Raw genomic sequence first — 15739 nt, forward strand, 5'->3', positions numbered from 1 at the left:
CTTTGGATTTTGATGTATTCTGATTGATAGAGATGTTTGCATCCTTGCAAAAGTAACATGAAAACATTTTTTCCCCTAGTACTGCTTGCCAGAAAGGTGCCAGTATTCCTTTGAGAAGGTGTTACTGCCCGGGTCTTGGCTTCTATATAACATTCTCCAGTGAAGGAAATCAGAGGTCCTTAGAGAATGGTAGATTCCATACCTGGGGCAGGGAAAATACAAGGTGAACCTGGGACATTTAAGCAGAAAGCTTGAACGGGTTCCCACTGGTTAAATTTGGTAGAGGTGAGGATCAGCAAGAATGATAACTAATTCATTACAACATACTGACTAAATCAGAATCCGTAAGTCCATATTGAGATCAAAGAGAGAAAAAAAGGAAGTGTTTTCTTTTTTTTAATAGAAGAAATCAGTTTGTAGGATTCATGCCAGAACTAGGAAAATCATAATTTTGAGTCCCCAGTGTAACAATTGGGCCAGGGAAGGATCATCAATGGGTATTAAAGCCATCAGATGACTTACTAATTTCAAATAAAAATATATTACTTTACAACTCAATATCTAATGGTTGCCACCTTAAGCAAGTGATCAAACTTAGCAGCATTTAGACTGAGAATACCTCATATTATGTATCTCCTGATGTGATAAAAATTACATAGCATCCTATATGAAGTATTCTTGCCAAAAACATTTGACTTGTATCTTTTCAAGTTTCATCTGGACCCAACTTCCAGTTTAAAAGAAATACAGAAAATAGAAGGTAAATGGAATCGAAATTGGAAAAGAAGTAAAACTGTCATTGTTTGCAGATGACATGATACCACACATAGAAAATCCTAAAGATGCTACCAGAAACTATTAGAGCTCATCAATAAATTCAGTCAATTTGCTGGATACAAAATTGATAAACATAAATCTATTTCATTTCTATATACTAACAATGAAATATCAGAAAGAGAAATTAAGGAAACAATCTCATTTATCATTGCATCAAAAAGAATGAAATACCTGGGAATAAACTTATTTAAGGAGGCAAATGACCTGTACTCCAAAAACTATAAGACATTGATGAAAGAAATTGAAGACCACACAAACAGAAGGGAAGATATACTGTGTTCTGGGATAGGAAGAATCAGTATTGTTAAAATGACCATACTACCCAAGGCAATCTACATATTCAGTGCAATCCCTATCGAATTACTAATGGCAGTTTTCACAGAACTGGAAGAAAAAAACCTTAAATTTGTGTGGAAACACAAACAACCATGAATAGCCAAAACAATCTTGAGAAAGCAGAATGGAGCTGGAAGAATCAGGCTCCCTGACTTCAGGCTATACTACAAAGCTACAGTCATCAAAATGATATGGTGCTGGCACAAAAACAGACATATAGACCAAAGGAAAAGGATATAAAGCCCAGAAATTAATCCACACACTTACGGTCAATTAATCTACGACAAAGGAGGCAAGAATAAACAATGGAGAAAAGACAGTTGCTTCAATAAGTGGTGCACGGAAAACTGGACAGCTACATGTAAAAGAATGAAATTAGAATATTCTCTAACATCATATGCAAAAATAAACTCAAAATGGATTAAAGACCTAAATGTACGACTGGACACTATAAAACTCCTGGAGGAAAACATAGGCAGAACACTCTTTGACATAAATTGCAGTGATATGTTTTTGGATCTGTCTCCTAGAGAAACAAAAATAAACTAATAGGACCTAATTAAAAGCTTTTGCACAGCAAAGGAAACCATAAATGAGATGAAAAGACAACCTATGGACTTGGAGAAAATATTTGCAAATGATGCTACTGACAAGGGATTAATCTCCAAAATATACAAACAACTCATATGACTTAATATAAAAAAAGCAAACACCCCGGGCTTCCCTGGTGGCGCAGCGGTTGAGAGTCCGCCTGCCGATGCAGGGGACATGGGTTCGTTCCCTGGTCTGGGAAGATCCCACATGCCGCGGAGCGGCTGGGCCCGCAAGCCATGGCTGCTGAGCCTGCGCGTCCGGAGCCTGTGCTCCGCAAGGGGAGAGGCCACAACAGTGAGAGGCCCGCGTACCGCAAAAACGAACAAACCAACAAACAAACGACCCAATCCAAAAATGGGCAGAAGACCTAAACAGACTTTTCTCCAAAGAAGACATACAGATGGCCAAGAGGCACATGAAAAGGTGCTCAACATTGCTAATTATTAGAGAAATGCAAATCAAAACTACAACAAAGTATCACCTCACACCAATGAGAATGGCCATCATCAAAAACTCTACAAATAATAAATGCTGAAGAAGGTGTGGAGAAAAAGGAACCCTCCTACACTGTTGGTGGCAATGTAAATTGGTGCAGTCACTATAGAGAACAGTATGGAGGTTCCTTAAAAAAACTAAAAAGAGTTACCATATAATCTAGCAATCCCACTCCTGGGCATATATCTGGAGAAAACCCTAATTTGAAAAAATGCATGGACAGGACATTAAAAATATGGTGTTATTTTCAATTTTCTTGAGTACGATAAACACTCACAGTTATATATGGCATGTCATTATTCTAAGGAGATGCATGCTGAAGTATTTAGTGGTTAAGTATAAGAGAGTTTATAATTTACATGCAATTGTTAAAACAACAAAAATTTGTGTGCGTATGTTATTTCCTATATTACATAAAGGCAGATACTGGGGAGGTAGAGAGAAAGAGAAAGAAAAAGCGTATATGGTGAAATGTTAATTGTTGAATCTAGAAATGTAGGAGGAGGAGAGGAGGGTATATGGTTATTCATTATGCTACTTTTTTTCAACTTTTCTATATGTTTGAAATTTTTCACTAAAAAATGTTGGAAAAGAAAAAATTCAAGCAATATTTTCAATCCAGTAAAATTTAAATTAAAGTTGTTATTCCTCAATATATGTTAGTACAATTTTTGTCTTATCTGTGAAATGGAGGAAGTAATACATTCGTCAAAAGAAAAGAGAGAGAATCTCTTAAGGTCATTTTTTACTGCTATGGGCAATGATTCAGAGATTCCTCAATTTAGGGATTGCACCTCCCATTATGCTGCCTCCCTCTTTCATTCAATCTTTCATAAACTGACATTATTCTAAGTAAAATACAGTTTCTTATGTTGTCAGCAACCCATTGCTTGAAGACCTGCCCACCTACATTCCCTTGACTGGTACATCTCCTGGAAAACTCCAGGATAAAATAAATGAATGTTTGGGGATGGTGACTACACCATCAAAAAGGAGTAAAACCATGGTACTGAGTTGGCCAAAAAGTTCGTTCGGGTTTTTCCAACCGACCTTTCCTGCCAACCCAATATATGAGAATGCGGTCTGGGCAGATTAAACGAACGCTGACTAGAAATAGTGTTGTTGTTGTTGTTGTTTTAATGTTATGGACCCCTTCAGCAATCTGGTGAAGCCTGAGACTTCTCAGAATAATGTTTTTAAATCCAGAATATAAAATACATAGGACTCCAAAGGAAGCCAATTGTATTGAAATAGTTTCAAAACTATTAGAAACACAAATTTGTGATAAAGTAATGCTTGCTTGTTTATTGTTAACACATTAATAAGATACTGTGTAGATCTAATAACTACTGCAGTTTTGAAGCAGTGATAAGCATGAACCATATTTTGAGATATATGTAACAACTCTAATGAGATAGGAGAACATCTGTGATTTCACAGATACTGCTAGCATTGCTCTGGTTTGTTGCCTATATTCAAAATGCAAGGGGATGCTCAACTTCAGTTAAGAGGTTAGTGAAAACAAAGAGGTATTTCCCCCCATTCAAGCTCATGGCGCCCCTTGAATTCTATCAGTGGACCGAGGCTTAAGAGTCTTCATATACAGGCTTGCTTTGTTTTAACCTATGACTTCCCTTTATGGTCAATAGGTTTTCATTTGCATCTTCTTCATTTGCAAAGACCTTTGTGGTGGCTAAGCCATCATTAAACTCATTACTATGATGCTTAAACCTACAGATGTTATCCAGTTCCTCAGCTTCGTAATTGAGGCAACAGTAAATTTTCTATATTAAATTGCACAGCTAATTGACTATTTTATACTTCATTTACTTCCAACACAGACTAACCTTAATGGATGTCCACTGCTATTTGAAATTTTCTGAGAATTTTCTTCTCATATTTCGGATAGCTTACATTTTCAAAGAGAAATGTTTAAAATTATGTAGCTATAAAGCTACAAATAATTTTTGTAGACTTTAACTGCTTAAATTATACACTTTTTTTCATTTGTGTACATGGACTAAGAAATATTATTGATTTCCAACAGACGCATTTAAATCCCACTGCAAACTAAGAATACTGTTGTCACCTTGAACAGTCATCTTATTTTTCACCTGTGCAATAAATAACTTCTATCTCCTTCTAACTTCTGCTTGGGGTGCACTGAAAGCATGACAGTGATTAATAATAGTCTCATGTACAGCCCTCCCACAACTGTTAGGTTAACATATTCTTTATAAAATATTATTTTACTTATTTTTACTTTATGTGCTACTGGGTGCTTGGAAATAGCTGTGTGTTTGTATAGAAATGGCACTTATATTTTATTACTTTACATTTCATAAAATTTAAATGATACAAAAATCCTGAGTGTGCCACAAAACTGATCTCAGTAGAAACTTAAATATGCTAACATTTATTTTTTAAATGTATCATGAAGTAGACAACTTTAAAAGCTGAGTTAAAAAAAAAAAAAACTCAAGGAAGCTGATCTTGACTTTTTAAGGCACAAAAGTGCAATAGTTAATGTAGGTCAGAATGTTTAAATGTGAGAAATTTTTTCTAACCAATTACAGCCAAATCCCTAGCTGTAATTAACCTACAGTTTGTGTAGTATTTCACAAGAGTCAGCATACACCAATTTCATATAAGCTTAGAAAGATCTAAAATTTTACAGCTTATTTGGTGAAACACGTATATTGCCCTATCTTCATTTATAAGTTATAATTTGCATTTAGAAGTCCATAACCAATAACAAGAATTTAAAAATCCAGGTAAGAAGTTACAGAAAATATTAACAAGCTTTACTCAAACATTATATGAGTAAGGTATTTCAAAATGAGAAACAATACCTTGTATACAATAACGAAAAAATAATCCTCCAATCAATTTCATTCACTTTATGAATTCAACATATTCTTATATATGCTATTCAATTTTCCTTAATCTCCCCATTTCTTAACATCTTATTTTGGACTAGATTGGGTCTGGGGCAGAAATGATGTTATACAGGTTTAAACCTGCCCATAGTGTAAATATATCAGTTATTTAAATAATGGGATAGTTGTGTATTTAATAGAAGGTTTTCAATTTTGGGAAAAAAAAAAAGTGTATGACTTTCCCAAGGAAGCGATTTAACTACAAAGTTTGGATCTTTATTTTATGATTATGTATATAATATATAAAACAATATATATTTTGTTTTTTATATATATATAAAAATATTTTCTAAACCAAGATTTAAAATAAAAATGTTTTTAGATGATGCTATTATTTTTTAACTTTAGCAAGATTTGTGTATGTGTGTGTGCACATGTGTGTAGATCAACTAATGCATTCACTTTGTACAGCAATATGAATTGTACCTACTTTCTGAATAATGGCAACATGAGCAAAGGCGGCCAGAGGAGGTGGGCAATGACAATGAACGTAATTCCAAAATCTTTCTAACACATCCTCACCAAAGACGCTCATCAGCGAGTTGTTCTAGCTTTCTGAATATTAAAATCCACCTATTATGTAGATGGTAGGTAGGAAGCAAGAGCTTGGCAGTAGAACTGAGTTTTCATTGTGCATAACAATAGTCTCATTTGGTAAATAACGACCAAGTCCTCCCTTATGAAATAGGAAACATTCGCAACAACTGGAAGCAAAATACAAAATCCTGTTTATAAAAATATCTATGTTTTCCAACTGCAGCAGCACACACTTGGCTTTCTGTGCTTTCGATACATTCCAAGGGAAAGTTAAATGATGATTGAATTCAACACTAATCTTTCTCAGGTTTTGTTTTCCTCTCTAGATTTGAACGTTTTCAGCCCAAGTCCCCCTTCCAGAATGTACTAAGAAATGTAGTGGAACTAAAAGGTAAATATGACTATCATGTTTTTCAGCATAAGTCACATTTGTAGCTGTTAAAAAAATCTAGCCAAAGAGCAGTCTTTCCTACAAAATGGTCATTTATAACTTCCCTTTCTCATCTTCTTTAAAAAATAATTGAGACTCAGCTTGTTTAAGCTGGAATAGACTGAAGACATTCATATTTAAACAATCATGTGTGATTTTTAAAACAAACTTCAAAATTTAAAAGTCAAAAAGCACTGCCTATTTAACTAGCAACAGCTACGTATTTTATTATTCTAGAAAAAGAAAGAACAAGTTCACTATTGCTATTAACTGTTGATGGGCTCCTTAACGTTAGTGCCTTTCACCCTGGTTATAATTTTTCACAAAATCTTTTTTTTTTTTCTTTTAAGTGCAGCTTAAACAGCTCCGCTAAAACTTCAGAATTCCTATTTTATCTGTCGCCCTACCTCTTTTTTCTTTCGGCCAGCTGTTTGCAGACCTCCTGCCACCGCAGATTCAGGCTTCCCAATTTTTCTTGTAGAATACTGGCATCTGTTTTTGAGGATTGCTGAATTATTTCTTCCCCATTTGCATTCAATACTCTGACAACAGTTTGCCGCTGCCCGATGCCATCCTGGAGTTCCTGTGAGATACCAAAAAGGCAAAACAAAAATGAAGCCCCATATTCTTTTATTTGAGAAAAGATTAAACAGTGTGCGACCACATGCAGTTCTATTGGGAGAGAAAGAAATAAAAAAGCTCCATGTGAAAGTTTCTCTATGAAACTGACATGCCCATATCCAAAGGATACAAGACAGAAAGACACCTTTTATGTGTCAGTAAAAAAGCACCCTCTCATTTCAGCTCGTTTTTATATTTGTAAAGCTTGTCAGCTAGAGGATGTTATAATGTCCTACAAATCAATTAGTTGGAAACCTTCTCAAGAGCAAATTCAATTTCTTGTCCCCACAAGGATATTCCATGTTTAATATTGTATGAAGTGTTGTAAAATTTAAACATGAAGAAAGTATTTAGATTTCTTCGAGACTGTCAATATGAGAGGTGAAAAAGAAGAAACATAGTGTAGCCAGAGTATTTTTTTAAAAAGCCTCGAGAAACTTAAACAAAAATTCATTACTATACGAGAAGGAAATTTATTTCAAATTGTTTCCATCAATGAATTTTGCATTGTAAAACCACATAAGACTGAGAATTAATTGCTCTCAGGGGCAGCCTATCAAGAAATCCCTAAGGTACAGAGAGATTTAAAAATCATCTATAGCCACCAGAACATTTTTATGAGTCATTGACGGTGTCAAGCTTAAATATCTTTTGTTTTTTATCCTAAGTGAAATTTTAAGAGTAGAGTGTCAGAAAAATAGTTCTTTTAAAAAAGACTGTTACAACCAAATATGTATTAAAAATGCCCTTTGCTGTTAAATAAAAACGGCACTCTAGCTTTTTTTTTTTTTTTTTTAAAAATCTAGAGCTTCCCTAGTGGCGCAGTGGTTGAGAGTCCGCCTGCAGATGCAGGGGACATGGGTTCATGCCCCGGTCCGGGTAGATCCCAGATGCCGCGGAGCGGCTGGGCCCGTGAGCCATGGCCGTTGAGCCTGCGCGTCCGGAGCCTGTGCTCCGCAACGGGAGAGGCCACAACAGTGAAAGGCCCGCGTACTGCAAGAAAAAAAAAAATAAAAAATTAAAAAATTTAAAAAAGGTAATCTAGAATTTGTAAGGCAATTACAATCCATTACTAAACCTGAAGATTAGAAAATGAAGTAATATAAGAACTTGAGATATTTGCCATATTTCAATCTAAAGGACTCACAGACCATTATGTATGGATGGGATAGTCATTATGCAGATCACTTTCCAGTACATGTGATTCTAATTACATAATATTCTTATATCCCTCTGTCCCAAGAGCCAAGTACATACAAACTCCATTACATGCTTGCCAAATAAATAAATGAATGCCTGTTTTCTAAGTCTGGGTCAAATCTCCTAGATTCTCATTACACATAAATGTATTGGGTTTTTGTTTGTTTGTTTTTTACTACTTTCATGTATTATTATTTTGAATACTAGAATTTTTGGTAGTATATCTTCAGCAGTTAAAAGACTCACTAAATCTGCAAAAATGACAACAGGCCATTATTCCAGGAGCACAGTACCTCACAATGAACATAAAACTATGCACAGTCACTGAGCTATTCGTAAGCTTTCCCGACCATACTCTCTTGTGCATGAGATGTGCTCTAGTAAACACGTGATACTTCCTTGCAGCTAGTTGACTTTACTTGCATCACACTCTTTAACACCTGTTCAGATCACTGTTGCATGTGACAGTCATTGGTAGTAACAGACAGTAACAGGTAGCCCCATTCATAACAAACTGTGTCTATATTCCGATTATACCATAAAATCCTTGAGGTCAGAGATTGTGTCCTATATACAGTCTTGTTCCTAATGCTTACTATAAAATCTGGCTCATGAGGGGTTTCAGTAAGTATCCACTGAGTGAATGCATGAATCTATGAATAAAGGAAGCGGAGGAGGAGAGGAGGGGAGGAAGGAAGGAGTTCTCATCATTGCCAAGGTATTATTAATATTAATACTGATCACTGGACCTCCTAGAGATTCAAAGAAATAAGTACAATTTTCTAGGTTTTAGGCAGTGTATAATCTAGCTGACAAGATTAGATGTATTTGTGAAGGATAATTTGTTACACTATATACAGCAGAATAGAGAAAGCAAGGTGCTCAATAAATGACAGATCAGAAGGGGGAGGATCTTAGTGGAAGGATGAAAAGGAGATAATTTGGGGGATAATTTGGAATTGAAAGAATAGGTAGGCCTTAGGGACATGCAGGGTCGGGGCAGGGGGGAAGGGGATGGCAGAAGACAAGGCCTATGGTGTGCAATTTTTGTGATCTGACCTACATTTGGGCTCTCTGTCACGTATGAGAGTGGAAGTTTAGGGAGAGGTGTAGCCTTGGATTAATATTGGGCTTGGGCAGAGAGGAGTTTGCTTTTCATTAAAGACTTCGCAATTCGTTGGAGAGAAACAAAAGATGACATAAGTACAGGAGTGTCAGAGCTAGAGCTGTGTTCCTAGGTAATTCTGAGGCAAAGTTTAGGCTAATGTTAAGGCAGGGACACAGGTAAAACAGCTAGGACAGGAGTCTGTGAGGTAGGTATTGGGGCTAAACCTAGAGTTTAGACAGTGCACCAAAACAGAAAGGCAAGGGGTAACATCAACTGTTAAGGCAGAATCAACAGGGCTGGAGAACTAGCTGTATCATGCAATCATGAATGACTCCTGAAATGGGGAAAACTTTGCCGAAAACACCAAAGTCAGGGAAGCTGTTAGAGGAGAAAGATTATGACTCTAATTTGTATCTCCAATGGTGTCCAATACTCACGACTGTTAGAAATACTTTTTTAAAATGCATGGAGCAGGCTTCCCTGGTGGCGCAGTGGTTGGGAGTCCGCCTGCTGATGCAGGGGACACGTGTTCGCACCCCGGTCCGGGAGGATCCCACATGCCGCAGAGCGGCTGGGCCCCTGGGCCATGGCCGCTGAGCCTGCGTGTCCGGAGCCTGTGCTCCGCAACGGGAGAGGACACAGCAGTGAGAGGCCCGCGTACCGCAAAAAAAAAAAAAAAAAGCATGGAGCACCTATCAGATGTGTACTATAGCACTGCGTCTCAAACTTTAATGTGCACATCTCCTAGAGATCTTGTTAAACTGCTGATTCTGATTCAGTAGGTCTGTCGAGGGCCCCAAATTCTCTACTTCTAACAAGCTTCAAGGGGATACTGATATCATTGGTCTGGGAACAACACTTTGAGTAATAACATGATAGAGTAAATGCCTTCTGGATCTTAAGGAATCAGAGAATTCTTGAGGCTAGGTTATAATGCTATAAACTAAAGCTGCTTCAGAATTTTCTCTCAGCCCCCTTGCTTTGTATTTTTGATCTTGGCCCTTCTACTCCATGGCTGATGGCTACAGTGACTTTTACAATCCAATTGTAGAATCAACAAGGGTTTTATTATTTCTAGTTCCCAGATAAGCGATAGAACTGAGTAGCTAAGAATGAAGCAATAATTTAAAATCGTTAGATCCAAATCTCATTTATATAGAGTCCCAAGTCAGGGCCTTCAGATTTTTTTTAAATTTTGTGAAAGAAGAGCTCATTAAATAGTGTACTGCATTTGTGTGAGATTTTGTAATCAGGAGAAGTATTTATAGTGTATGATTGACATGAGGAGAATTTTCAGTAATAAAGCTTCAGACGACAAAATAATGGATCAAAACAGGAAGTAAAAATTTGTACATGTTGTTTTACAGTTAGCCTCTGAGCCCAAAGATAAAATTTGACTTACAAAATTAAATGTAAAACCTCAATCAACTTTATTCACTTAGTGAAAAACAAATTAATTTCATTCTATAGCTTCTAAATATTTTAAGTGCTAAATTATTCACTACCAGTGAACTTTCCAAGCTTTGATATCATATTAATGTTCTGTTGTCATAGGCATCCTTATCTATTTCTCTGGCAATTAACATCTAGTCTTAGCTTTGGATAGAAAAAATCATAATTAAATTGATTGGGTTATTCATCATAGTTAGAAAGCTTATTGTGTTTTGATTCCAATATTAAAGCATCATTCTTAATAATGACTGCTTATCAGATTCCCCTAGGGAGTCTTTTCAAAATATAAATATAAAAGTCCAGAATTCCACTGTAAACCAACTGAATCAGAATCTCTGCGTGAAAGGGGACAAAGGTGTACAAAATAGACACACTATTAAAGAAAGGTAGGCAAGAAATACGTGGAGCAGGCAAGGGAGCAGAAGGGGCGTGTTTTAGAGTTACTGCATTATTATTAACTTCTTGTATGCTTTTTAAATTGAGAAATGTTCCTAAATTATAGAAAGTGACACACATATCTAAGTCCTCCAAGTCTGGTCAAATTGAGGGAAGAGAAGAAGAATTATAGGCAAGGAAGGAACAGCTATCAATAGATTTTTATAGAGGGAAAAATATGAGACAAAGAAACTAGTACATTTTATATGAAAATACTGCGTAAGTTTAATAAGTATATTTGTAAAACTTTCCAAAACTGTATCAAAACACAATACCTGGAAAATAAAATGTGACAAATGAAGAAAAAGAAGAAGCTAAGAAGCAGTTATGGGGAACTGTACAATGACAAATTGGATAAGCTATGTAGGAGATAAAGATTGGCAAGATATCACAAACTAGGTGGAATAGGAAAATAGATGCGACAAAAAGTGATTGGGAGAAAAGATAAAGACTGAGGGAAACGAGAGAAAAACAAACCTTCACTGAACAAGCAGATATGTCAAAAATCCAATCCTGTGATTTACTGGTAAGTCTGTTAATGTTTTATTTTGAGACAGATTAATCATTGCCTCAGTTTGCTCATTGGTCAAGTGAAAACATGTAATAATATGAACCCTCTAGAGATCTGTGAAACTGCCAGGTAGAAATTTATGGTGCAATTTCATAAAAAATACGATGTACTATCTTTGCCACTGTTCCTCTTTGTCAGTCCCTAGGACTCAAGTTAGAGTCTGAAAAATTGTTTCTGGTCCTTTTCTCAAAGATAAATTGGACAGGTTTGTCTCTCATGTTAGTGCTTAGACTATACAGTCATGACCATCTTTAGAGGTTTTAACGTGCTCAGAAAATATCTTTCAACTTTTGTTAGATGATGAATTTCTGTAAGGAAATGGACACATACTTAAGGAAAAGAGCAGACTTAGCAACAGGACACACTCAACCTAGCCCATTCATGGGCTGGGTGATTCTATCCTCATGAAAGACTTGATGACCCTGTGAGAGCACCTCATGAGGATAGTGACAAGGATTGAAAGATGGCTAAAACTGGGGAAACCCAGCAGTTTGAAAGAGGGAGAAAGAGTGAAAAAAAAAATAGTAAACACAAAAATAGGAAGGATTAAAAAAAGTGAAAAGTGGTAATTTTTTAGTAAAGAATGAAAGGTGTAGGAGGCAAGAATCAAGGTCCAGAGCCCAGAGTGAGGAGATCAAGAGTGATGCCTACATATTTACTACAAGATTAAGACCAAATACTAGCCTACCAGGCAAAGTCTGAAGGGCCTCTACAGCCTGTTCTCTCCTCTGCCTTTGCAGCCTGCCCTACTGCTGCTCCCCAATTCCAACTTTAACTCCAACTCCCAGTAAAACAGAATGGCTTTCTGCTTCCTCGAGTGTCCCAAGTTTTGCAGATCAAACTCAGTGCTCCGCTTAAATGTTCGTCTTCTGCTGGACCCTTGAAGAGCCGAGAGAGAGCTAAGTGCCTCACCTTTGTATAGGTATTTATAAAATATTTCTATTTAGTGTCATTCATTGGTAGCGTTCATGTCTATATTAGACTTTATAGCTAAGGATTAAGTAATACTGAAGGAGTTTTTTCTTCTTTCGACCATAAAATGTCTATAAACTTGAACTGTATCTCAGATTCAACTTTTATCTAAGGACCTACAGATCTTTTATTTGTGATTTGCCAACTAAATCAAATCAAAGAGGAGCAGCCTTCACAAATGATCAATCAAAAATAAAATGTACCTTCTTAGCCTGTTATCTCTCCTGGTCTCATTTGTTTTGCACTTCAGTAAACATTTATTGTGTCCCACTAATAATAATGCTAAAACAACAGGTATGTTTTTGTTAGTTTGTTACAGGAAATGGAGGCAGCAGGGGGTCTGGTTAGATTTCATCTAGTACTCTTTTTTCCTGTGTAGTAGATGTGTTCCTTGGTACAATTCACTATCTGCTCCTGATAATGGTTGCTATAAAAGAATAATGAGAATTCCTCCTCAACCTAGAATTAGATTGTTCCTTTTCCAAAGCAAACATCCTGCCAATGAACTAAAGGAAAATTATGTACAGTAGCGGTTTATTTTAATGGGACATTTACCTAATATCAAATTACAATGAAATTTCCTTTAGATGTGTTTATCTCATCCACATAAGTGATATATACATTCATTATTATCACTTCTATTAACGTGGATACCAAATGAATTCATCATAAAGTACTTTAAGTACTACATGCTTTATCAGATTATCTCAGGCTTCTGTTTTCTTCCTTCCCCAAGAAATAATGCCTTGGGGGGAAAAAAACCCCAAAACACATATTTCTCAATTTCAAGCAGATTCCAAAGGAATAAAACAGTATATATGTTAAATCTCTGCCTTTGGGGATCTGAAACTGAAGGCTGCAAATTAAATCTGTCCTCAGACATGTTTTGGCATTAGGACTTTAATAATTTGAATGCCTTTAGGTGGAGCATACATGCCTTCCACTGCCCTCTGAGAGCAGTGGCCCTTGCTTTAAAGAAAACTGTTGTTATAAAGCACACAACTTTGCAAAGTTAATAGGTTTTACTTTGTTCAAATCAAGGCTAGGCCTCTCCAGGTTCACAGATTTATTCAATCCTTCTTGGCTTCTAAATCATTCATTAGAACTCCAGGAGAACTACCTGGAAATATTTACGAGCTGTTTTTCTCTCCATTTACTTAGATCTGTTAAGAAAACAAACTGACGTTTCTCTGATCAAAAGGAGGCTCTTGTCTCTGACCATGCTTTCATTACGTGGTCCCGGTAATAGAACACATGACTTGAGGCATAAATTCTTTCTACGTAATTACTAGGATAGTTTTAAAAACGTGAGGTATCTCATCACTTAATCTCATTATCTCATCTCACTGGCTCTGAAAAGTTGTAGTTCCTGTTGGTACTTGCCATGTTTATCAAATATTTTCACCCATTGAGTCATTCGTTGACTGAACAACTATTTATTGAGCATCTCCTATTGGCCAGGCACTATGCTAAGTGTTGTTCATCATTGGCCGCAGTAGAAGGATGGATTGGAGAAGGTCTAGAGTGGAAATAGAAAGACCTAAGTAGTTATCGGTGTAGTTAAGGTGAGGAGAAATAGTAGCGTGGATTGGGGAGTCAGTGGTACAAGCAGAGAAAAGTTGATGAAACCAATTGATATTTGGGAGGTAGATAGATAGGATTTAGCCATTCAGTGGAGATGTGAATGAAGGAAAATACATCAACTGGGCCGTTGGAAATACTGGGCTGAACCCCAGAGGAAAAATTAGGACTGAAAATATAACAGCAATCATTACTGGCAGAGCTAAGTCTAAAATTTGTGATGTGGGTTTGGCTCTGAATATGGTTGGACTTTTCAATTTCATTGAAAACTTTGTGGGTAACCTCAAAGGTAGCATTCATAATCCAAACATATTTGGGGACTCCCTGAATATTTGCATGAAAATTGTTACACAGGAAAGTGAGAGGAGTAATGTTGTCATGACTGGCCCTTGATATATCTCTACACTGAAACATTTTCTGTTCATCTGCTGGAAAAGAGATCAATCTCACGATGTGCATAATACAGAAAGTTGAGAGGCAGTACAATTCTCCATTTCAAAAAAAATAGAGTATCGCTCTCATAAAGCTGTTTGTACCTACTTACCCTATATTTGACCCACCCCCTGCTAAAAATCACTGGACAAAGATGAATTAAAATATATTCATGAGAGAATGAATAAGAGATCAGGAATTAAACTTGTCCCTTAACAAACTCCTTTTCTGTACTCAAAGGAATTCTATGTGCTTTAACGGTGGCATAATCTCTAAATGGTTGTTTAGTATAGGTAAACTGTTCAATGCAGGTAAGTATTCACTTCACTATGATTCACTCCAACAAATAGTTAGGTTACTATTTTGTATCTGATACCTTTACAGTGACAAATAGGTTCGTATTTTCCTGTCAATACTCAGTTTCATGGCGGAGAGAATAGCAAGCAAATAACTACATACACAACACTGTATTATAATGAGATTATGGAGATGATCTGTAAAAGAGACCAATTACTTGTGTGATTGTGTATATGATTGTGTGTGTATACATATATGTACCTAGGTTTGGGGAGATGATCAGGAGAAGAAACACAGAGATTGTGGTAATTATGATTATCAAAGCCTGAGGCACTGGACACAGTGCTGGATACCGCTTACCTTAATATTGGTTCAAGAAATAGTCACTGATAAATTGAGCATAAAACTAGGCAAGATATGACAGTACTCTTGAATGGTTTCCCATCTGAGAAAGGTTAAAAGTAAAATTTTGAAATATATTCAACACCCTAGTATGGAAGAGAGACATTAAAAAATAATTGTGTTTCACTAAAGTCTCATCTCTTACCACAAATAACAAGTTATCAAAGTAAGGTTTAGTTTCTCAGGCCCTTGAGAATGGAAAGGCCCAGAAATAAAGAGGGATAAAAACAGATCCCTGTGTCTAACATCAATTAATTGATTTTAAACATTAGCTTAGATTACAGAACCCCCAAGACATCCACTAACAATCCACCTCTAAGCACATGTTGGGCATCGCTAAGCCTTATACGTCCCTCTTGCCAAGTTACACAGGCATTAAACACAAGCTACCCTTTTTTGTTAAAGCCTTAATTTCTGAGGTTAGCTTTCTTATTTTCCAACTCATTATCTGTTGTATGGCAATGCTCCTCTCCTTCATGGAATTAGATGAGAAGATGATA

At 36.3% G+C, this 15739-nt stretch overlaps 1 protein-coding gene across 3 annotated transcripts in view; it reads right to left on the minus strand.

The window, feature by feature from the left end:
• DMD (dystrophin) overlaps positions 1-15739 on the minus strand; it is a 2124682-nt gene that overhangs the window by 867803 nt on the left and 1241140 nt on the right. For all 3 annotated transcript variants that reach the window (XM_060001925.1, XM_060001919.1, XM_060001920.1), the window contains one exon: positions 6576-6751. In XM_060001925.1, the coding sequence (XP_059857908.1) occupies positions 6576-6751 (176 nt within the window). The remainder of the gene's footprint in view (positions 1-6575; positions 6752-15739) is intronic.

Source organism: Delphinus delphis, chromosome X, assembly GCF_949987515.2.
Source record: "Delphinus delphis chromosome X, mDelDel1.2, whole genome shotgun sequence".
In the NCBI taxonomy this organism is placed as follows: Eukaryota; Metazoa; Chordata; class Mammalia; order Artiodactyla; family Delphinidae; genus Delphinus; species Delphinus delphis.